The sequence below is a fragment of the Branchiostoma lanceolatum genome, chromosome 2, assembly GCF_035083965.1.
Source record: "Branchiostoma lanceolatum isolate klBraLanc5 chromosome 2, klBraLanc5.hap2, whole genome shotgun sequence".
NCBI classification, from domain to species: domain Eukaryota; kingdom Metazoa; phylum Chordata; class Leptocardii; order Amphioxiformes; family Branchiostomatidae; genus Branchiostoma; species Branchiostoma lanceolatum.
Window position 1 is genome coordinate 35,722,064 of NC_089723.1, and position 20,086 is coordinate 35,742,149.

General features: G+C 40.1%; 1 protein-coding gene across 1 annotated transcript in view; it reads left to right on the top strand.

Annotated features, from left to right (window-relative positions):
• LOC136428857 (regulator of telomere elongation helicase 1-like) overlaps window positions 1-18,005 on the top strand; it is a 50,277-nt gene extending 32,272 nt beyond the window's left edge. Inside the window, exons 20-32 of the mRNA XM_066418659.1 lie at window positions 7,391-7,525; window positions 8,016-8,131; window positions 8,966-9,089; window positions 10,477-10,645; window positions 11,557-11,669; window positions 12,159-12,215; window positions 13,875-13,940; window positions 14,102-14,131; window positions 14,538-14,612; window positions 15,444-15,509; window positions 16,135-16,213; window positions 16,953-17,024; window positions 17,683-18,005. Of these exons, the coding sequence (XP_066274756.1) occupies window positions 7,391-7,525; window positions 8,016-8,131; window positions 8,966-9,089; window positions 10,477-10,645; window positions 11,557-11,669; window positions 12,159-12,215; window positions 13,875-13,940; window positions 14,102-14,131; window positions 14,538-14,612; window positions 15,444-15,509; window positions 16,135-16,213; window positions 16,953-17,024; window positions 17,683-17,990 (1,410 nt within the window). The 3' untranslated portion in view covers window positions 17,991-18,005. The remainder of the gene's footprint in view (window positions 1-7,390; window positions 7,526-8,015; window positions 8,132-8,965; window positions 9,090-10,476; window positions 10,646-11,556; window positions 11,670-12,158; window positions 12,216-13,874; window positions 13,941-14,101; window positions 14,132-14,537; window positions 14,613-15,443; window positions 15,510-16,134; window positions 16,214-16,952; window positions 17,025-17,682) is intronic.
• The last annotated feature ends 2,081 nt before the right edge of the window (window positions 18,006-20,086 follow it).

Genomic DNA, 20,086 nt, shown 5'->3' on the forward strand with positions numbered 1-20,086 from the left:
AGGCAAAAAGCACAATTGCTTGATGTAGTTTAAAGCCTAAATCTACTCAAAAAATAAATATAAAAAAAGAAGAATAAAGCCACAATAGCCATGTAAAAACTAAGTGGATAAAAGAAAAGTGAATGTAAACAATACAAGTTAAATTCTGTTTTAGCATGACTTCAGAAAATGACCTTTGATAAAGTAAGAGGTTACTACATTTTCAACTTCATCAACATACACTGCAATGGTGCATAGATTGCCTGAGTCACATAATATATGGGCTCCGTCGGTCAATACTGACCATGGTAGGATCCTAATTTGATTCAGCCCTACGGCATCGGCTATTACTAAACTGCCCTATATTCAAGAATGACAGACCCTCTGCCACATTAGTTATCTGTAATGTGACTCAGTTCTGTTGCAAAGTTCTTGAGTCACATCATTGCACAAGAAAATTGCTGCATTTAAACATTGTTTTTTTGTTGTAATGCTTTAAAAAATATGATTTTGATTTCATTTTCACCATGCAGTGAATGCCAGTACTACTGTAATGGATACCTTGATCTTTGACATCAGCCTATCCATTTATCCAGCTATCAATGTTTCTGTGCAGTGATTTACTAGGCTGAGATTGTAGAGATAGGTAAACTAGCTTTCCATTTTCAGAATACATGTCCTATCTACAGTGCAATCTGATTCTTGTCTCTTCTTAGCTATTTATTCTTGCATGTACAGTGTATAGCTGTCCCTTTTCTTGATTGCTAGTCCTCGGTAGATCCAGACAAATATTCCATCCATTTGGCATTTTGTAGGGCAAGATGGATTTTGAGATCAATATAAACGCTGTTACAGGTCCAGACAGCCCTCCCTCTGTAGATAGTGTTTTCCCATCGAGTAATTTTAGTGGTCATTGTCTTCAGGTCATTAACATATTAATGCAGTTTTGGTTTATAGGCTGGTTATTCCCTAAAGTCACTGACGAAAGACAGCGGATGCTATCTGAAACGTCTGACTGTTTCCAAATCTTATCCAGTTGCTTGAAACACCCTCCACTTTAAGTTTGGAATTCCACTTTTCCCATTTTGACAAGTGCTTATATTTTCAATATAAAAGCATTTAATTTAAAAATGGTTACATATAGTTGATGAGTATGATGTACAGTTATGATTGATAACAATAACTTTCATGAATATTCATTTTGAAAATTTTCCTCCTGCAGGAATTCCTGCAGAATCTGCAGGAATTCCTGCAGGAAGAATTTGTCCTGCAGGAATTTCTGCAGGAAGACATTTTTCCTGCAGGAATCCCTGCAGGAGTCCCTGCAGGAAGAAGTTAAATTCCTGCAGGAAAACATCTTTCCTGCAGGCATTCCTGCAGGAAGTACCTTATACATGCATGTATCTAGTTATTAGCAATGTCTGTAGGATTTGAGTCCTTTATATTTTGCATTAAGTTATGCTACATCCATGGTTTCTCAGACCAATTCTTTTGAAAGAATCTTGTTTTAGAAAATTGTTTGTTTCTGTATATGGTTCATCAAGGACATTATTTAGAAGATATATTAATAAATGTCCTTGGGTTCATCAACAGACACTCAAGGGTCACCATGCCTTTTCGTTTATCATTCACTTTGTACATACTCACAACATCTCTCAACATCATATGATCATCTATATTCAATTTTATGTCATGAATCTTGCATGCATGCATGTACTGTAACAGGAGTTTTCAAAGAAGACACCCTTAAAAATCCTGGCATATGTATTGAATAATAATAATCATTGCATAATCATTGCTTCTGGCTACCAAGATCCATATCTCAAAAGACTACTAAGTAGATAATTAGTATCATAATACATTTGAGTTCAAATATGATAGAATGCCAAACATATGAGATGTTATGACTCATATGAATAGAAAGTTTTCTTCCTGACAATATATCCTCTCCAGGTTCAAAATCCTACCATATAGACCTTTATAAACAAGGATCCATTCCTCCTGATGGAAATTCTTTCTTAGTAATTATTCGCTCCATTGATATGCGGGTTCGAACTAGGTCAGCCATTGTCTTACAAATGTTGTCCAATTATCATGTCCTTGGTTGAACAGATCACACAGGGACAGGGCGTATTGTCAAGGGGCTGCTGAGCTAGCCTGGGTGTCATCCTGTTTCAGTTAGAGCCTGGAACTGAAACAGGATGACACTCAGGCTGATGAGCATGACCTTGCATGGTAGTTTGTGTGCCTTGACGTGGATCTGGGGTCCAAGCAGAGGTTTGGTTAGAGGGCTAGGGATGGCCCTCCCTTCACAAAAAAGGGAAAAACCACGGTCAGTAACACAATATAACCTCCTTGGTCAGTAGTAGTGGCCGAGATTTTTTTCCCCCTTCTACCCCCTTGTCTATCATTGTCTCAAACGTGAACTTAAAATCCCTGTGAACACTCCATTTTCTCCCCACCGTGAAATTAAAACCACATAAACTTGTTTGTTTGTTTGTTTGTTTGTTTGTTTGTTTATTTATTTAACCAGGAATACAGTATCGCCTGGTGGCGTTTTTCAACGATTCCTGGGGGGTTCAACAACTTAAATGCATTCACAGTACTCTATACACTAGTACATGTATTAAATGTTCGTTGTGTAGTTCGTTGTGTAGTTGATGGAAAAATATTTTCCTCCTTATTTGAAAATGGCATTTACTTTTCATGTGCAGCCACACCTTCTTGTCTTATCTGTTGTCTCCACAAAGTAAAGTCCTGAAGAGACTGGCTATTTTGTACTTTTTAAAGTCAAGCGTAGAGTTGGTAGACCCCATGCGTACATCAGGGGCTGACAAGTCAGACTGACCTGACCAGTGATTTTTTGGGCGCTTCAGTAGTGTTTGCTCTGCAAAAGCGCCCAGTGACTAAGCAAAGTCAAATTAATTTGTGAGCGTGAACACTCCAAGCCAGATTTTAATAGATGACACCAGTCAAGCCAGCTTGTTCCAAGCTGCCCCTTGAGGTGGTTTTAAACTATTCATTATACTGTTATGAGGTGTATTGAAGCCTTTACTGTGTCTTCAGAATTGTTATTCATTTTCTATTCTTGTTTGACATACCAATGGGCCAGACCCTATAGATCAGCTCCAATGCCATCAAGAATATTCGGAAGGGATGTGAAATTGGGGTCTCGTGAACAAGGATCTGGAGGTGCCTTTAGCATGTTAAAGGGTTGAACTACAACAGCCTCATTACTGGTTGGTACAGTACAAGGAGGTTTAGAATCAATTGAACCCCCTGTACATACTCACAACATCTGCCGGGCCCCTTTAAAACCAGGCAGCACACACAAACACCTCCCGACTGCATCCATGACAGCCAAGGAGATTCTATCTTCCAGGTGCCTGATTGTTGTTGCCTCCTATAATGTTAATAAGGGCAATTCACACCTTGACATGAATCAAGGCGTTCAAAGCCAGCGACTACAGGCATCCCTGAAACTGAAAGGAGATCTCTCCTCACTCCTGTGATGTCTCCTAGACTCTACCAGTCTCCGTGCGATTGCTGGGAAAATAGTAGAAATGGGCCAAATAGAGTGAATAGTATGCCAGGGGTAGTTCGCTATGCAGTGAAGCTCAATAGGCGATCTACTGACCTACATGTAGCTTCACTGTATAGCGGACTGTGACCCGTGGTATACTATTCACTCTATTTGGCCAATTTCTATTATTTTCCCAGCGATCGCGCAGAAACTGGTAGAGGCTAATCTCTCCTAGGAATGGAACCTCCTTAAAGTTTGTTATTATTTTTATCTAGCTTCCTTCACAGACTTCTAAGAGTGCAAGCTTTAATATTTTGAGCGCTGATTTGCGATTTCGAACATGGGCCTACACTTCAGAGTTCTCACGAAATATTGGATTTATCCAAGTTTATTCAAATAAATAGAATACAACTTCCTCGGTTTACCCATTTTAGGTTTACCCAATATGAATACAGATAAGTATCCCCATGGATATCTAGACCTCCTTGGCATCCCAGAAGTGAATTTTCAGGTTTCTGCACTTTAATATAGACCTGCTCAGCTTACACATTGACTGATACCAAAGACAAAGAGGCTAAAAAATATTGACCTCAAGTTTCTATATACAACTATAATCGGAGATTACGATAGCCCCGACCTATTAAAAGTATCTGAAAGTAAACTTAAGGCCTTGACTTGACTTTACGACACTTGTCCTTTCAGCTGATACCAAGGTCAGGGCTATCATAATCTCCAGGCAGATGTGGGGAAGAACTTTCAAATTGTTAAGTATTCTGATCAGCCGGGATTTCATTGGACCATGAGTCCTCCCTTAAGTACTGTTCCCCAAGTAGAGGCTTTGTCGGTGGGCTAAAGTAGTGGCCGCGATTTTGTGAAATTAGGGAGACGTAAAAAATTGCGGTCACCCCTAACCTCTGCTTGGGCTTTTATTTTACAACAGCCCCAAGCCGAAAGCACACAAAAAGCCAAGACCATGCATGCTCAGTCAGCAGCCCAACCAAGGACTTGATAATTGGCCGGACAATAGCTGACCTAGTTTGACCCGCATATGAAAGGAACGAATGATTACTGAAAAAGGAGAATACTCATTGAAAAAGGAGAATACCCCTTGTAATTGGAAATATTCTCTGGAACAAAGTTACAAACTTTTGCCAGATGTTTTAATTCATATGTCAATCTTAACATCTTCATGTGTTTGGTATTCTATCAAATTTCAACTCTATGACCCCGTTCACACTCATTTTTTTCAATCGCGATTGAAGTATAATCGCGATTGAATCGATCCGATCGCGATTGATTTTTTCAGTGTGAACGCTCTCAATCGCGATTGGAACGATCCAAAACGATCCAATCGCGATTGGATTGTAACTACCTTTGGAGGTAGTTTGATTGGATTAATCGTGATCGGATCCAATCCAATCCTATAAAATTTTGAGTGTGAACACAACTACGATTCATTCCTTCGCGATCGGCGGAGATTTCGGCTGGTTCTGGGGGTGGGAGGTCATACATGCGGGTACGTGGGGTCATAGTTCGCATCGCGCGGGAAAACAAACCCAAGCCGCACGTCAGATCGCTCTCTTACAACAACAACAACTTTTCATCGTCAACAATGCCCAAGAAGAATAAAACTCCGTCAGCAACTTCAGCTGGTGGCAGGTGGCGCGTGGCGCGATGAGGAGACCAGGGTCCTCATCGCAATCTGGGGGAGAGAGGAGGTGCAGGCCAAACTGGGGAAATGTCACCGAAAGAGGGACATTTACCGCACCAAGTGCTAGTGACAATGTCTAGCGGAAAAATAGACACAAAACAAGGACAACAACAACAACATTTACCAGATGATCGCCGATAGCATGCTTCAATCGTGCTTCAATCGCGATCGGATCACGGCGTACTTTAATCCACTTGGCGAAAAGCAGTGTGAACGCAAAAGTTTCTTTGCGTTCAATCGCGATCGGATTGAACAATCGCGATTATACTTCAATCGCGATTGAAAAAAATGAGTGTGAACGGGGTCTATGTCATCATGTGACAATTGCTGGCTCACTGTGATGAGGTAGATTCGATTTTGTAAAGGGATGACAAAAAAGACTTTGTTAGAGACCATCAACCCTTACATAGGCTATCGGTCAGATTTGGGTATTTTCCAAACTTCAATCATGCATGCCGTGATGCAAGGTGCTTGATGCAAGGTCAGGTACTTTTAAACTCTGCTTGATAGAAGTGTATTTTAAAAAATGCAATATTTGTATCATAGATATATTCAAGGAGATTAGAATAGGTTAAAATCCTAATTTAACCTCGTTGATATATTCTTGGTTGTTGAATATTCAGGCATGCATGCTCACACTCTATTTTCAAATTGGCTGGTGGACAAAAACAAAAGCTGACAAAACAGAAAGTCAATATTAAAGCCAAAACATTAGCCAAAAACAATGGATGGATGCATAAGACTTTACCACCAATGTGTGAAATTGGCTGTTGTAGGTGTGATATAGTACAAGAGGGGCCCAAATGAGATTGTAAACTACTTATCACCTGATGAAACTATCTTTTATCTTTTCTGATGACCTGAATTACATATCAGTGCATGCATTGTGGCTGCTGGCTAACATTTGGATACAACAAACATGGAGATCATGGTCTCTTTAAAGATGGGTGCGAAAAGGGAGGGGAGGTGATTATCACACCCTGGTGATAAAAAGAGTTACAAATAAACCTTCTTGTCGCAGTATAACATCCTACGACCATTACGTGCCATTCCTCCACATTCTGACCACTGGCTCTATCTTCAACAAAATCAATAACAATAATTAATCAATAATCAACTTTCTTCCCTCAGTTTAAATAGACCTTGATGACATAAGAGATTTAATGATTTAACTGTATTGTGTAATAAGGAAAGCCACAATCAGCAATTATAAGCCATTATAGATCTTGGTAGCCAGAAGTTGATGATTATGCAATGATTAATGACTATTGTAATTCAATGCAGGTAAACTTGAGTTAAAAAGTAGGTGTTTTTAAAGATGTCTTCTTTAAAAACAATTGTAACAGTCAGAGTACATGCATGCAAGCTTCACAAAACAAAGTTGAATAAATAGACAATTGTGTATCATAAAATATATCATGGAAAACGATTGATCAAAAGGTACATTTCATTGCAATTTTCATTGTTGTGGCCGCCATTGTTCTGGCCTAACAGTTGTAAAACAAAACTGCACAATTGCCTTATATTCTACTGACATTGCTGTAGATATAAGGCAATTTCTGCAGGAATTCCTGCAGGAAAGATGTTTTCCTGCAGGAATTTAACTTCTTCCTGCAGGGACTCCTGCAGGGATTCCTCCAGGAAAAATATCTTCCTGCAGAAATTCCTGCTGGACAAATTCTTCCTGCAGGAATTCCTGCAGATTCTGCAGGAATTCCTGCAGGAGGAAAATTTTCAAAATGAATATTCATGAAAGTTATTGTTATCAATCATAACTGTACATCATACTCATCAACTATATATAAACATTTTTAAATTAAATGCTTTTATATTGAAAACATAAGCACTTGTCAAAATGGGAAAAGTGGAATTCCAAACTTAAAGTGGAGGGTGTTTTGAGTAACTGTCATTTGGTGTATACCTGGACAGGGATTTTTCTTGGGAAAAATTGCAAGGGAGAGGGAGTAACCAAGCGGGGGGATGGTGTTCCACGGTTGCACAATTTTAAATTGAAATAGAGCATTCTATGGCTTTCTGAGGTGAAATTTACTGTCAGACAGGTCACAGTTGAGGACTCTGGCCACATGTGACCTAGTAGCATCCCTGGTCAATCAGAATTTTATTTTGAAAGAGGATGGATGGATGTCCAACCTTCATCAACGTGTGGTCACTTGTAGGTGAGTGAGGGGCTGGACTTTGCCGACATCAATGGCCGCGCTGTGGTCATCACAGGACTGCCCTTCCCGCCCAGGATGGACCCCAAGGTCATGCTCAAGATGAGCTTCCTGGACGAGGGAAGGAACGCCTCCAAGGTTAGACTTCATAGTCAAGGGCAAGGGTTGACTCTGCATCTGATTATCAATTCTACATACACGTACATTTGTAGCTCAAAACATAATTTATGTAGGTGTGTAGTATACGCCAATCATTCTCACATGTTTTACCTAGAAATTTTTCAGTGAGTTACTGTACTGTTAGCTACACTCAGGGCTGTCTCCAGCTTTAAATTTTTCTCCGTCCCACTCATTGTTTGGCAGCCCATATAGTTCATTTTTGTTGTTAAATCATCCATATTAAGCTTCAATACATTTACATCAATTTCATGTCATAATGTTAAGATTTTTTTTTGACTGAAAAGGGGACATTTTTGTCTGTCCTGACAAGCAAAAAGACAGAGACGGGTCCTGGAGACAATCTTGGGTACACTACTAGAGCATTTACATTGCAATACAATGTGTGTGTGTGCATAGATGTTCTGAGCTTGGAAAGGTCTGCTTTTTCTAATCTGTTTTTACCGTGCAGGGGTTGACAGGGCGTCAGTGGTACAGGCAGCAGGCCTCCCGGGCTGTCAACCAGGCCATCGGCAGAGTCATCAGACACAGGCAGGACTACGGAGCCATCCTCCTGTGTGACCATCGGTAAGGTTGGTTTGTTTGCATGTATTGCATACCCGGTAACAGCCTCATGGCATAACACACCAGGTTTGTACAGTACAAGCTATGGCAATGATTTTTTGGAAGTGTGCACAATGTTTATAATGATAGCTCCTGTGTGACTCATCAGTAAGGTTGGTTTGTTTGTACAGTCAAACCTGGCTAGGCAACCACCTCCAGTCACAAACCACATTAAAAAGTCCTGTTCATTTTTACATACTAAGTATTACTTGTTAAAACCACCCTGTCCTAGCAACCATTTCTCCTCTGCAACCATTTTTTCCTTGGCCCCTTGAGTAGTTGCTAAATCCAGGTTTGACTTATGTATTCCATAAAGGGTAAACTGCCTCATGACGTAACACACCAGATTTGTACTGAAGAGTACAAGCTGAATAATCATCCGAACAGATTTGTCACTATGTTTTGCTACAATGTATATGCTTGAAAAATGTTTTTTTTTTAGCCGACAGTAGCATATCCTATAATTTGGTCATGTCACTAGAAATTATTTTCTGTACTTCCAGCAGTTGGCAGAATTATGATTATTAGATATGATTGTATATCTTGGATTTGCTTTGTTGCATCATCTAAGGTTACGTAGTATATGTCAATGTGTGTGTGTGTGTGTGTGTGTGTGTGTGTGTGTTTGTGTGTGTGCGTGCGTGCATGACTGTGTGTGTGCATTTATGCATGTGTGTGTTATCTATGTTTGCCATCATTGCTGAAATGTTTAGCATATGTTATAACATTTAAGAAGTTAAGGTGTAACATTTAAACAAGTTGTGTGTCTTATACCATTGGTGATTTTTCTCTTCTTAGATTCACATACTCAGATGCCCGAGCTCAGCTCCCTTCCTGGGTCCGTCCCTACGCCACCACTTACAACAGCTTTGGTCAGGCAATCAAAGATCTCATAAGCTTCTTCAAGACTGCAGACAAAACAGTAAGCTCCATCTAGTGATTTTCACCAGCACTGCAAGCTTGCAAAGACCCATTGTGTTTATTCAATGTAATTATGTGGTGGAAAGCTATACTCATATCTATAGTCAGACAATGTATGTGTACAACAAAGGTTTTCATGATTAAGCGCGAAGGGAAGGGACTGCAATGACAATGGAATGAGTTTTCTGCATTTCGGCTACATCAGCAATTAAAATCCGGCGCTGTGAACAACAATGGCTAACGAGATTGGCATTCAGTAACGAGACAGAAAGGTTACTGCAGGTGAAATATCCTCCCTGATTAGTGAGAGCAATGTCAAGATAGAAATCCTATTAACTGCTAGGGACTAGAATTGCATTGTGTGAATACCATTCAGCACCAAGGACAGGGTTATTACTGTCTGCCTGTGTCTGGCAGGAAAGAAAGCATAACCAGAGTAATTGTATTGTCTCAGTCATGATGAAAATCAGCATAACTTATGAGAATTTCACTCAGCACCAGGGACAGACAGTGTTTGGTGGAAATATCATCAGTTTATTTACTTTACCAGGAGTATGATGACAAATTGTCTATCGGTGGTCTTCAATGGAAAGAACCCCAGTCATCAAAGATGGACAAATAACAGAGATAGTGTTGTCAGTGTATTTGATCATCTGTATTGTAGGAAGGATAACATAATTGAAATTTTGAATGGCATTCACCACCAGGGACAGGAATGTCTGTATAGATGGTATCCTACAGCAGAAACGTACAAATGTAGTTGTGCTTAATGTCAATTTCATTCGGCACTAGGGACAGAAACTCCAGGGCGTGTATATTCTAATACCAAGGAGAGAGTACATTTTATTCATCATTAAACTTGTTAGACTGTTGTGATCCATATCTGACATTCACAATCTCCCCTTTGTCAGCTGTCTCAACCTGTAGCCAAGAACAAGACTAAATGTTCCTGTCACAACTGGCAGCTTAGCTAGTGTGAATGTCATTCAGCACCAGGGTCAGAAACTCCAAAATGAATATGTTTTGAAACAGCATACGGCACTAAAACAGAAACACCTTTCTCCATGACAGCTGCCTGAAATGTAGCAGTATTACTATATAAGGCTGATTGTTATTCAGCACCAGGGACAGGGATGTTTTTCTGCACCAGGGACAGTCTCATCTGTATGGAAGGTATGGTACAGTAGAAACGTAGCAGTTTTAGTGTAAATGTAATTCAGCACCAGGGACAGTGTCTGTATAGAAGGTATCCTATAGCAGAAATGTAGCAGTTTTAGTGTAAGTGTCCTTCAGCACCAGAGACAAAAACTCGAGGTTGCAGCTATTCTACCGTAATACCAACTGAAGTTAGCCCATTGTAATTCACATCTGACAATCCCCTTCTTCAGCTGCCTCAACCTGTAGCCAAGAACAAGACTAGCGCTCCTGCCACGACTGCCAGCTTCCAGCCCAGCCACAGCCGAGTCGCAACAGGCGCCGCCGGCCCCAGCTGCAGGAACGGCTGCCAGGAGGCTCGCAGGGTCGACTCCCACGTGCCCAGCTTAAGGCGCAGCCCAGGTAATGCAATGGTCACATCTCTAACATGCTTAAGGTGTGACTCTCCTCAAACATAGACCTCAAGCTTTACATCCCATCCGAGAGGACGCCTCTAGCAGAAGCTAGGTACCGGGTACTCATTTTAGAGCTGAGTGAGGAAAGAGGTGTGAAGTGTCCTTCCCAAGAGCACAACACATGTGCCTAGCTTTAGGCACAGCCCAGGTTAATGCAATGGTCAATTCAGCTACTAGTATAGGTAGTCTCATTTTATAGGTGTAAAGTGTTCTTTCCAAAGGGCACAACACTGGAATCTGCTAGGGATTCGAACCTCCAGAATCCTAACCTCATTTCAATTGAGGAAGAGGCTTCATCATCATCATCATCATCGGTCAACCCCCGGGGGGGACGGGACAAGTCCATGCACAACTTGCGACCACACCAGTGGCTTACAATGTGTGCTATGGTCATATTTCTAAACCGGGGCCCAGCCAAGCTGTTTACGGATAGGAAAATTATGAAATAGTTATGGGCATACATGTAGTTGGTGTATATTCCTTGATATCCACTTTTTGTTTTCACTTCAGCAAATGAAACTGGCTTAGCCCCAGTTTGAGAAAAGGGGCCATAGCTCAATTTTATGATTGAAAAATGATACAAGATGTAAAAGTAGAGCTTCAAAGACAACAAAACATGTATACAAAACGTAAAACTGATTTGTTCTTATCTATCAAATTTATTGAACAATGTTTGGTCACACAGCGGTCACAGCTTCTAGTGGAAAGGGGGTGGTGTAATGATTGATGTATTACTAAGATCCTGGAAAAGCTTGTACAAAAGCTGATTAAAATGATTAATTGGGTATCCAGATGGATGAATAAGGTTGAGTTGAGTTGGAGACTACTTAATCATAATTCTATTGATTCCCTTCCTAGAACCAAGGTCCTTTGCCCACCTGAAAGTTGGATATGAAACAGTTGGACCAGCTAGACAGACCCAGAGACCTGTGTCCAGCACTGGACTGTTTGATGCGCTACAAGAAGTGGAGGTCAGGCAATGACAATGTTTATAAAATGATGATTTTCTAAATTTCTTACATTACAAACTTCAATTTTGTGTTCATGAAAGCTGCTGCTTGAGCATGAATCTCCCTGGACTGTGGTATGTTTGCGACCTCGCTGCAACCTGAATTGGATTTATGTTCCCCTTGACTTAATCATGGGAATATCATGCAAAATGTAAAAGTATGACCGAAAGGAATACATGTACAAAACACACCAACTGTATGTATAAAGATGAGGTTTGTTGAGCACTCTGTCAAATCGCTCTGTTGCATCAAGGTCGACTAATGTGAAATACCCAGTTTGTTTACTGAATATATGTAGGATGATGATGATTATTAATCATCTCTAATTATCAGATACAATAGTATATCAGGGTATATTATAACAAAGTCCTCTTGTCAGTTACTTGTGCAGTACATATATACACGTTAAAACAGATGAAAACTTACCACTTGAAATTCTTCTTTGAACAGGACAGGAAGGATGAAGACGGTGAAGATGAGATGTGGACAGACTTTCTCAACAGTCAGGTACAGAATGCAGATACTTTCTTAACCTTTAGCACACTGAAGACTATTGATTACAGAATTAGGCAGCAGAGAGAAGGTTACAAAGGGTTTCTTAAAGAGGCCTTGAATACATGTAACTAATATCTCAAGTTGTTGCATGACTGTTTCAATGAAGAGTTAGGTTTGGATGACATGATGTTAGTTACAGTAGGCAATAATAGTAGACAACTAGACTGGCCGTCATTTGCTTTAAGAGCAAATTCAGGATGTTTCGCCCATACTCCTCATGCAAGAAGTGGGCTGTCCCAAAATAACTCCTGGGCAAATCCAAGTTTCTGCATAATTTTTGGCCAGGTGCATTCACCTTTCCTAATGGTACCAACATCTCAAAGATGACACCCGCAGCTGTCACGGTAAGGGAAATACAAGTTTATGCATGAATTATGCAAATGAGGTCCTCATTAGCATAATTCATGGCCAGGTGTGATCACCTTTGCTAACGGTACGTACATGTCAAATCTGACATCTGCAGCTTTTCCGGTAAGGGAATTACAAGTTTACGCATAAATCATGCAAATGAGGTCCTCATTAGCATAATTTATGGCCAGGTGTGTTCGCCTTTCCTAAAGGTACCTATATCTCAAAGATGACATCCGCAGCTTTTACGGTAAGGGACATACAACTTCATGCATTGATTATGCCAATTAGGTCCTCATTAGCATAATTTATGGTCTGGTGTGTTCGCCTTTCCTAAAGGTACCTACATCTCAAAGATGACATCCGCAGCATTTACGGTAAGGGACATACAACTTTATGCATACATTATGCGAATTAGGTCCTCATTAGCATAAGTAATTGTCAGGTGTAGTCACCTTTCCTACATCTCAAATATAACATCCGTACCATGTAACATAAGGTACATATAACTTTCTGTAATACCATTAGTAGAGGTACCCCCTGACATCTGCTTGGTTTTAACTCCCAGACATGGTAAGTGTAGGAGGGCTTATGTTACAGTATGACCTAGTTCTTGCTGGCCCCGACAGAAAATAACCAAAAATTGCATGAAAAAATTGCAAAATAAATCATTTTGAAGTAGTGTATGCCAAAAAAAATAATGGGGTCCTTTGGGTAAATATCCAATGCACAACTGAACCAAATTTCAGGTCCTCAGGTTTCAACACCACGGCACTGGAGGCCATCATGTGCGACTTTTGTCTGAAAATGACCAAAAAAACTCCATAAAATCATTTTAAAAACTTATATCAAAAAAATTTAAAAAGGGTCTAGGGGTATACACGTACTCTACCTGCATACCAAATTTCAGCTAATTTGATCGACGGACGACCGAGAAGAAGCGATTTGAAGATTTGACAGGAGAAGAAGAAGGAGAAGGAGAAGAAGAAGGAGAAGAAGAAGAAACCTTACAAAAACAATATGTTTCGTTGGCGAAACATGCGAAACATAACAAGTTAAGTTCATTTGGAGAAATCAGTAGGCAATAGAAGTGGATAACTGAAATGATGTTAGATACATGCCAATTGGTGTTCAAGGGCCATTTATGTCATACCTGGGCTATAATAACTTTCTTTATGGGTATTGCATAGTGGTCATTATGTTACGGTATCTCACATTTTACATTTTAAACATTTAGTAGCCTTTTTTTATCCTATCAAACAGGACTCTAGTTCAACTGGAAGACCTGTGGCAAAGCCAGTGATGAGGAAAAAAATTAAAATTGTGAAGGTAAGAGAATGTCTAATTGTTTAAGTATCTAAGATCATCTTTTTGATTGGGATGTTTTGTTATTAATCAAGAAATTACATTGTACACATTGGTGTGACTGGATGTTTATGTCGTTGCAAGATTCCTTGTTTCTAACAAAAATTTTCCTCTGCTTCTGTCAGTTGGAGGACAAAGGCAAACCTGATAAAGAGGTAGGTGTTCAGCTTTAGCCTGATTGTCATCCTGTTTCAGTTCCAGGATGAATCAGGATGACACTCAGGCTAGTTCAGCTTTATATTAACCTTTACAACCTAACTTTTAGTTAAGTTTAACTTTTAATTATGATACACAATGGAGTCTGTAAATGTTTCTCTGAGTGTTGGTATTATCTTAAAACATACTTTTTCAACTCTAATTTATGTCACTAAAATCAATGGATTGGCATGAAATGTAGGATTTATAAATAGGAGACCACCCTGACACATGCCTACTAGTAGAATCCTGATCCGTATCTCTGTCGATTGAGACTCCAATCATGATCTGCTACCGTCAAAATTGGCTATTCTGCTATATCACAATCTCTACCCTGACAATTATGTATAATTGCATGTCTCACAGCCACAGAAGGCACAGCCAAATGACAAGCCAGACAAGAAGCCCATGCTGATGTCTGCTGAGAAGTACCTGGCTGAGGTAGGTTTGCAGAGCACCTTTCCTTGTTAAAGGAGTCCTAAAGTCCAGAGGGGGGAGTTATTTTTCAATGGATGGTAATTTTAGGAAGTAGAAATGAATATTTTTTACAGTATACGATAAAGTACTCACTAGTCCCGTGCGCATCCAAAGAATTCAGTATTCTACCAAATTCCCCAGGTGACCTCAGCCTATGTGTTTTTTACAATGTGCCTGATAATGCCTGACAAAAGTTAGATTATAAAAAGAATGTCATGGTGGTTAAGAAAACTCTTCTTGCTATGTGTTCTTTTATATCTTATTAACAATTGGCTTTCTTATTGTGCTTAACCACCCTCATTTACGCCGAAAATATCCACGTTTAAAAATGTATGTTTACGCATAGGGAATACTAGTAGGGTCTGCAGGGGTTTAGTGAGTATCATATTGTTTTAAAAAACACACCTTGTAAAATTTACCACAAGCAAAATTTTGTAAAAAGTCGTCTGATTATGTATTTATTGATACATAATCTAGTGGAAAATAACACCCCCTTCCGGAGTTTAGGACTCCTTTAAAGAGCCATTGTCAACTCAGAACAATTTGTGTAAAGTTGGTGCAGTATTTGATATATATCATAGATCCAGCTTTTAAAGAATGCTCAATCAACTTAAAGTCTTTGTATGACCGGATTCACTAGAATGTCAACAAGCAATTATCTTTTACCTCAGTTCTAAAGTAGCAGCATGTCATTGTCAGAACAATTTATTAAGAAGAAAATCGTCAGTACTTGTCATTTACTTTTTCACAACTTTGACAGATATCTGACTTCAGGTTTATATTATGCTTTTCCAGGTTCGACGTGTTCTCAGTATAGAGAAGTTCAAGGTCTTTCAGAAGATGTTGGGAGACTATAAGAAGGTATGGAAATGCTAAGCTTCCTTCGCACATGTTTACATGTTTAATTTAAAAAAGTCTATTTGTAAGTTCATGCCCAAAGGCTAATAAAACCAGGACCTGATGCTGAGAAGATTTGTATATCACACCCAAGCAAACAAATTATTACACCAGGCATTGAAGTAAACACTGCACTTAAAACTGAATCAAACTTTGCCATAGAATCAGATACTACAGTTCAACCGAATATAACACAACTCTGTACATGTATACCGTGGTATAGAAACATTGGAGAGTGACATACATGTGACAATGGACAGTGATTGTTTTTGTTGTAACAAGGGATCAGGGCTGTCTCCAGGACCTGTCCCTCCGTCCTGGGACGGAAATTTGCTTGTTGGGAAGGAAAAAAGATCCACCCTTTCCGTCCCAAATTCTGAACTTTATGACTTGAAATTGATGAAAATGTATCTTTGTAAGATTAAAATGACGAATTTAACAACGAAAAGTCAAAACATCGGCTCCCAAATAAATGTGTGGGACGAAACAAATTCAAAGCTAGAGACAGCCCTGCAAGGGATGCATGTGCATTTTACACCATGAAGTTCTTATTACAGCTAGTCAGCTCCCTTATCATTTTTCTCTACAGACAGATGATTTCAATGCCATGGTGACTTGTCTGGCCGACTTACTGACAGAAGATTGTTCATCACTTCATCTCTTCAGGGGTGAGGGGATGTTCCTTCTGTTGGGCACATTTAGTACATCTGAGACACGATAATGCTTAAATCCATTTTTGCAGAGGGGTAAAAATAGTGTTGTTACCTCCATACAATAAGGGAGGTATTGTTTGGGGGATGTTTGTGCGTGTGTGTCTGTGTGTGTTTGTTTTTTCGAATGTTTGTAGTCAGCATAACTAGTAAGAAGCTATGGATGGATTGTTATGATATTTGATATCTGTGTATGTCTAGACTTGGATTAACGAAGGTCAAGGTGGATTGTGGGCCTGGTGTGCCCTTGTTGTGAAAGAGTTGACTTTAGGATAACAGACCTTCATTATGTTAATTATCTCCATGAAAAATGGAGATATAGTTTTGTGTGTGTCTGTGTAATATGTGTGTGTTTCCGGATTTTTGTAGTCAGACTAACTCAAGAACCTCTAGGTGGATCACAATGATATTTGGTATGTGGGTAGGTAATGGGCAGACAAAGGTCAGGGTTGCTTTTGGGCCCCCTGGTATGTGACCTTGGTACTGCAGCAGAATTCCCGTTTTTTGTTTCTTTTGACCTGAACGTGCTATGGTCTTGTTTTGCATGCAAAGAACTCTAGTGCAAGGCTCTAATCAATGTATGGCTTGATTTCATATTACCTTAGCAGCAGTTATTTGACATTTTAGATGCTATGCCTGTTTCATATTTTCTATACTTTCTGCTGTTACCTAACTCAAGTGTGTGCTCCCCCTGCAGAATTCTACAAGTTTGTACGACCACATCACAAAAAACAGTTTGATCAAACCTGCAAGGACATTACTGGACAAGGTTAGTGACAATCACATCTTGACATGTAGAAACATTTAGCAAAAATATATTAAGTGTACTTGCAGTCTATCTGTCTGCAGTTGAATTTGATTTTAGTTGTCTATACCTAATGTACAACTGATGCAATAGCCAAGTGAGTACTAGTAGAGTGTCCACCTTGCATTCAGTAGGTTGAAAGTTTGATTCCCAGCTGAGTCATATCAAAGACTCAAAATATAGCACTCAGCATTTGAGAAAGAGTATGGCAGTTAAACACACACTTTTACTACCAGTGGACTGCTGTAGTGATTGCACAAAATTCATGTTGTGTGGCCCAGGGCTACAGAAATGGAGATGGGCCCTGACTTATGCACCATCTGGTGCGGGAAGGACTTAAACTCATTAAAAATGGAGATATTGTTTTGGGTGTGTATGTGTATATGTGTGTGTGTGTTTCTGGATTTTGGAGTCAGCATAACTCAAGAACCTCTGGATGGATTGTGATGATATTTGGTATGTTGGTAGGTGTTGGGAAGACGAAGGTTAACATTGGGCCCCCTAGTATGTGACCTTGGTATTGCAGCATAACTTCTGCATTTTGTATCTTTTGACCTGGACGTGCTATGGTCTTGATTTTTTAGTGTCTGTGATTGTTCATTCATTAACCAATGTTTCTCAGGCTGTGGTTACAAGCCCGAGCACAGTGTGTCCAGGAAGAGTCTACAGGAGCACAAGGACTCGGCACATGTCACCAAGAAGAGACGGCTGAACACAGGAGGGGCGGAGGGCAGCACTGCAGGCACGTCTGCATCCGGAGGGTCGTCTCAACTGGACAGCACCACTCATCTTAATAAAGGTAGACTAAGTGCATGTCCAGGGCATGTCCCTATAGCTCAACTGGTAGCAGCCTCACAGTTGGGCTCCTGGTTCCAACTAGTTGGTAACTGGGGAACCCCGGTTCGATCCTGGGTAGGGCATCTCAGTTGAGTCTCCACCCATCTTTCAGAAGGGACGTAATATGGTGATCCTGTGTTGCATGTTTAACTTTAAGGGGAAGGGCTACCAAACCCTGTAGAAACATACCCTACTACTGAAACAGCAAGGAAACTTGCTGCCCTATACAGTCAAACCTGTCTATAGCGGTCACTCAAGGGACTGGCCAAAACTGGCCGCTAAGGACAGGTGGCCGTTATGGAGAAAATGTTGATTAATTGACCACGAGTGACACATGTTTTCAGTACCCACTGAGATACATTTATTCACCATACAGTACACATTTAACATTACATAGGTAAGGCACATTTTAGAAATTCGATTGTTGTTCTTTTACTTCTATTATGGGCTTGAAAAAAATCCATGGTCTGCTCGAGCTTCATGTCTGAACAGACCAGCATCGCCATACTCAACTCTTGATCCTTCGCGACTGCTTCGCTGCCGGCACACGCGTCACCAACGAGTTTTAATCATATGAAACAAAGTTCTTCGCAGCAAAATGCCCCCTAGTTAGTATAGAACAAAATATATGTTGCTCAGTTGCCACTTACTGTTCGTTTTCGACCGTTTTCAAACACAAAATCGTGGCGACAATTTTCCTAATCTGTTGTTGTTTGCTTGTCATGATCGGCTTCTACCATTATGCTAATAGGGTAATGAGAGGAAGGTCGCTCTTTTGAGGGCTTTTTTCTTTTCAGAAAATTGCAACTGCCCAAATTTTACAAGATAGTAATGTTATCCATATTTAGTTTGAAGCCTTTGGTTCAGTGATTATCGTCAGTGATAGTTTGCAGCAAAATTGATTTAACACACTATACCTCCGCAACAGTGGTGTCTTCCGATGACCCTTATGCTGCTCCGCCATTTTGAAAATCGTGTTTGGGCACATTTTCGGATGAATTCCCGGGGAAAACGGAAATATTGGGCCGACATTGAAATAATTCGCCAACTTAGCGCATCAGATACATGTGCGGGTTGTATTTTCCAAAAACTACCGTAATCTTTGTCCAATCCAAATGCACAGAAATAGTCAAATATGCTACGATGTACAAACGCAAGCCATGTGAAGAAATACTTGACTTCGCGCGCGTCAAACCATGGATAATCTAACGAAGATAAAACATTCTTGTTTTCTTTATTATTATCCCGTAAAGTTGAGTTCACATAAACTTGATAACTGCATTAAAAAATGAAGATTTTGAACCCGGCGTGCGGTGGCGATGCGGCTTCCACCGGCGCACATTGGCCGTTATCGGCAGTGTTACTGTACTCGCGGGACCGAAAATCGTCTGGCCGCGACCGCGTTGGACAGGTGGCCGCTATAGCCTAATTCTTAATGCTTATGTCAATGGGAAAAATCCAAGGAACCGACAAAAAGTGACCACTATGGGCAGGTGGCCGCTATGCAAAGGTGACCGCTAATACAGGTTTGACTGTATATGTGAAACTGGGCAATTCAAGGGTCTGAATGAACAAACAAAGTGAATGACTGCCCTGATGTGTTCTATGTCATTTTTCAGAACTTAAGGTTGAAATTACCAAGACTTTAAGTGATATTTTTCAGTTAAAGGATTGAAACCAAAAGGTGATATTGCTTTGGCCTGACCTTTGACACATACATGTAAAGTCACATGGTCAATGTCCAGCTCATATGATCACAGCGTTTTCTCCCAGATTGACCATTTGAGGTCATGAGGTCAAAGGTTGGACCCAGGCACAAATTAATACCTGTTCATTGCAATTAGTAATAATAGATCACATACTTAGTTAGTAATACATAAACTTGAAGACTTACAATGTATGGAATCACAGAGTTACAATGAAAGTGTTTTCTGTTTCAATCATAGTTGGCAAGCATCTTGGAAGCATTGCTACGCAAAGTGCACCAACTACTCTGTCCAGTTGGCTACAAGGTGGAAATATCAGCAAGAACTCTGCATCATCAGGATCCAATGAGACTCAAGAAAACAGTGCAATATCTCAGTCTGATGGAGCACCGGCTGCTGTATCCTCTACAACTCATAGAAAGGAAGCTAACTCCAACGGAAATCACAAGAACTGTGACCTGGCAGGGAGTTACAAAGATTTAA